The sequence below is a fragment of the Halyomorpha halys genome, unplaced genomic scaffold, assembly GCF_000696795.3.
Source record: "Halyomorpha halys isolate HHAL.00 unplaced genomic scaffold, Hhal_1.1 Scaffold1126.1, whole genome shotgun sequence".
NCBI classification, from domain to species: Eukaryota; Metazoa; Arthropoda; class Insecta; order Hemiptera; family Pentatomidae; genus Halyomorpha; species Halyomorpha halys.
The window spans coordinates 88,186-92,952 of NW_027107866.1; the positions used below are offsets into that span (position 1 = coordinate 88,186).

The 4,767-nt window shown below is 34.7% G+C and overlaps 1 protein-coding gene across 1 annotated transcript in view; it reads right to left on the reverse strand.

The window, feature by feature from the left end:
* LOC106688420 (phosphotriesterase-related protein) overlaps positions 1-1,687 on the reverse strand; it is a 21,161-nt gene extending 19,474 nt beyond the window's left edge. The window contains exon 1 of the mRNA XM_014432862.2: positions 1,621-1,687. Within this exon, the coding sequence (XP_014288348.1) occupies positions 1,621-1,636 (16 nt within the window). The 5' untranslated portion in view covers positions 1,637-1,687. The remainder of the gene's footprint in view (positions 1-1,620) is intronic.
* Between the last annotated feature and the right edge of the window lie 3,080 nt (positions 1,688-4,767).

Sequence of the window (4,767 nt, forward strand, 5' to 3'; positions counted from 1 at the left end):
AATCTAGCATCAAATTTACCTGATGTATTTTTATGTAAATACAGTTGTAAATGTCAATAAATAATTAAATAAAAAAAATGGGACTCATCGTTTTAGAATAACATCACAAGTTTAGTCCCTTATAGAAAAGAGAGTATTAACATATCATTAATGCAATGGTATCTATCTGAATTTTTTTTTTCTTATTTTGGAACTGGATGGATAAGAAGTGATAGAACAGGTGGGACTTGAAGGTGAGAAGGGTACTAGAGCGACGGATGGAAGGATGATTGAAATTCCATTGCGAGGGAAATCTGATAAGGAACGATCTGCCGTTCGGTGGGCAGTAATATAAAATAATAATCTGAAGAACAAGAAGACAATATCAAATTGGACTTTTAATTCCTGAAAATAGTTTTTAACTTTATGTATAAAAAAATAATTAAATATGCACTCACGGTTGGTTAGGGATGCAGTACTTTTTATAGAAGTACTACTACTAGACCAATGATTGTGCAAGGAGGTGATTTGGTCAGAATCACGCGGGTCCGTCAGATTTTTAGCCAGTTTAGGATTCCCTCTTAAGAAGGCTGGGTGGACCCCGGAGGGCTTCCGAACCCACAGAGCTGACTCACAGCTACAGTGAAACAGAAAATAATTCTTTGCCAGAGCACGATTCGTGGGAGCGCGGTAGCCCCGGGGTAAAGCGCGTGGCTACTAACTCCAAGGACCCGAGTTCGAATCCAACTGGGGAGAAAATTGTTTTCTGTTACACTGTAGCCGTGAGTCAACTTCAATGTGTCTGGAGCCCTCCTGGGGTCCACCCAGACTCTTAAATTGGCTTAAAAATCTGGCGGTCGAGCGTGATTCTGACCAAATCACCTCCTTCACAACCGTTGGTCTAGGAACAGTATGTCTTTACAAAGTACTGAACCCCTGACTCTTCAAGGGTTGTAGCGGTACGAATATTAATTTTTTTAAGGAGTTAATGCCCTACTACTTCCCTTAAGCTACCCACTTCACTTAATGTATAAGTATAAAATTATTTTACCACTTTTTTATGTACTATATATGTTCCATTATAAATAGACAGATTATCTAGATTAATACAGTTACACGTATATCTTCGTTTTTGGATAACCACAATCAATGTTCAATTTCCTGGCCCTATAAAAAAGATAAAAAATTAAATAAAGTAGGTTTTCAAAAACCTACTTTATTATAATATTGTGGCGTGAAACAACAATAGGTAATGGCTTTTCTGAAAATATTCTTTGTTTTTCTACAAAGAATTACAAACCTCTAAAAATAAACATTAGTTGTTGTAGCTCCAAACACATATTTTTTTTACATAGGAATATATCTTACTAAAGTATGTAATGTATGGACTAATATAGGTATATATATATATGTTACTTTATTTATTTATTTAATGTAATTTACAACAGTTAAAAAATAATGCAATAAGTATATATGTTGTATGTTTCATATACACTTGAAAATCTTGGGAAGAAACCACCCATTGGTGGTACTTCAAACATTAATTTAAATTTATATATGTTACTAAAGTATGTAATGTATTGACTAATATAAGTATATATGTATATATTACTAATGCATATAATGTATTTAGGACGGTACCTGTATTGACGCTCATGGCAGAACGTTATGTGCCTCAGTGGCGATAACGCATAACCTTGGACCAGAGTCCTATCTGGCATATCAGTTATCAGGGGATTTGTTTGTCTTTCTTCTGTTTGTTTCTTTATTCTTAGGTAAATTTATATTTATTTTTAGAATATTATGCTCATTAAAAGTCGTATGTTCAATTTCCCTTCGTTGTGAAGATTTGAGAATATAATAGAGTCCTCAATAAATAGGCGTAACATTGTAGTCCGAGGCAAAATGTTCCTATAAAATCTGATCTAATGATTTATAATATAACCTTATGTTATCACTTACTTGTATGTGGAATATACAGTAAGGTGGAGTATATAGTGGGAGCATGCGAAATTTCTAATTAAATTTTTCAACAAAAATACACGTTTTGAGAAATAACAGCCTCGCAAAATGGTCTGTGTGTGTGTCTGAACATCCTAGTTCAAAAACGAAGTCATGCAAAACTGAAATTACTTATTAAAGGCGGGTACATGCCTAAGAATAAAATCGATATTCGTTATTGGTAGGAATAAAATCTATATTGGTCATTGGCATGAATAAAGTCGATATTGGTCATTGGCATGAATAAAGTCGATATTCGTCATTGGCAGGAATAAAGTCGATATTCGTAATTGGCAGTAATAAAATCGATATTAGTTATTGGCTGGAATTAAGTCGATATTCGTTATTGGCAGAAATAAAGTCGATATTAGTTATTGGCAGGAATAAAGTCGATATTAGTTATTGGTAGGAATAAACTCGGTATTCGTCAGTGGTTGGAATAAAGTCTAATTCGTCATTCCTGTCTCGAGAAACAAAAATTAAATTTTTTTTAATACTAAGTGATGCGCACAACACAACACATTTTTCACGCAATATTTACAGTCAATGCTCTGAATTAATTAGTTTTGATTAACTGACTATGCTGCGATTCGGTACAATGAGCCTATGAAATGGCAACGCAATGATATAGATAGATAATATGATATCTTATAGTGATGGTGGATCTGCTATATAAAAGGAATCTTTTGATTTTGAGCGACTTTGGCATGCACGATTTTTTAAACACAGCTTGAAGCTATGTCAACTATTAGTGAGCTAGAAACGGTTCAAATAATTCTATAACGTTGATTTATTGATTTAATTGTGAAAAGTTTCATGTTGTAATGTATACACATATAAATATTATCATAATTGTAAACATATTATTTTTAATTAATAAACGTAAACAAAAGAATATATTGTTATACAACAAAATAATTTCTTACAGACCTCGCCTTTCACCGGCCTTTGGATTCTAAACGGATTGATTACCGCAGGGCTACCATTGTATGAGTACCTCTCGGGAAATAGCAGACATATTTATATTCTGTAAATTCTTCCACCTACTTTTTTTTAAAGAGTATATGATGTTTTTGTTTTTGGTTGCAAGTTTCTGATAGTCACCTCCTCCATCCTACATCGTTGTACAACGAAGTTTCCATCCTTCGAGTACTTACGGCTCGTACCCGTAAAACTCATCCTGATCATTCATCTCCTGAACTGTATGGACACTCATTGTCGAGGCTTTCTGGCCTCACATCTTCCATAGGAGTCAAAACCATCCAAAGCACTCACTTCGACAAGCTCTTTAGAACGACGCGGCTGATTTTTACGAAAATGTTTCTTAAGACAATCTACCAACCATTAATCCATCTATCATAAAAGTACAAGACTCCTAAAATGTATATAATCGAGCACATAAAAACCACATATAAAATATATAGCTCATAAATCCTCTAGTCACAATAGCAAATGTCATAGTGTAAACGATAATAGTGTCTACGACAGGTGTTATAGTCAGTTAACCTTTGAGCTTTGAACGCTTTTGGGTTAAAGATTAAAGAAGGATCCAATTGAACGTTATCCGTTGTTATGGCAAAGCTGAGTGGCTCCCGATCGGTCCGGTAATCACTATGACTGATAAGGGATAATCTGGCTTAGGTGGTTACAATAATCCCTTCTATTGATTATTGTACCTTCATCATGCTGCAACCTTATCAGCTATTCTTCAGTGAAAGTTCTTCAAGTTATTAGTAAATACGTTATTCAATTTGAACCATTTTCTATTTGAGTTGCTTTGATGGAACCCGAACCATCCTTCTATTACGTACTCGCGGTCTATGAACGACATTCCAATGTAATAACTTATATGTTTGTTCAACAGTGTAACCTCTAAAAAAAAATACTTATTTTTAGATATGCATGTAATATTAACAATGAAGTAAAGATATTTACAGTAAAACACAGATCATATTAAAGACATGTCATAAATTCTAAATAAAACTTCGAACTGACTATATCTTTTCTATATTGCTAAGATTACATGCATATCCCAAACTAACCATTTTTTGATATGTTACGCTGCTGAACTGGGACAGGGATATGGTCAGTAACAGTTTGCTCTTATTCCTTGGGTGCCCTCTGAACCCTTTACAAATTTTGTCAGATAGCCGCTTGTAGTTCAGCTGCTTGAGGCTCAGTTCTTTGCAACTGTGGGTTGCACCGGTTCTAATACGGCCTTGGGAGGCAACTTTTTCATTTCTGTGGCGGTCACAGGGAAAGAACGAAAAAAAGAAGAGGGAAAGACACCTCAGTATCAACTCCATAAAGTAAGAACCAATGATAGTGCCTAATGATAGTACCTAATGGTAGTACCTTATGATAGTACCTTATGATAGTACCTACTGATAGTATCTAATCATAGTACCTAGTGATAGTATCTAATAATAGCACCTTATGATAGTACTTTTTTTTTTCTTTTTCTTTCGGCCAAGACTCCCATTGGAGTGCTATACTGCCTAACCATGGTTGGGGGTCAAAGTTCTTAATGTTGTGGGACTGCCACTTAATGAAAAAAGTCAACACCCCAGGCCAGATTCGAACCGGCACTGCCAATAGACATCAAATTGGTAAGACTGTGTCTTAACCACTGAGCTATGGGCAGCCCATGATAGTACCTTATGATAGTGCCTAATGATAGCACCTAATTATAGTACCTTATGATGTTATCTAATGATAGTATCTAATGATAGTTAGTACCTAATGATAATACCTTATGATAGTACCTAATTATAGTGCCTAATGATA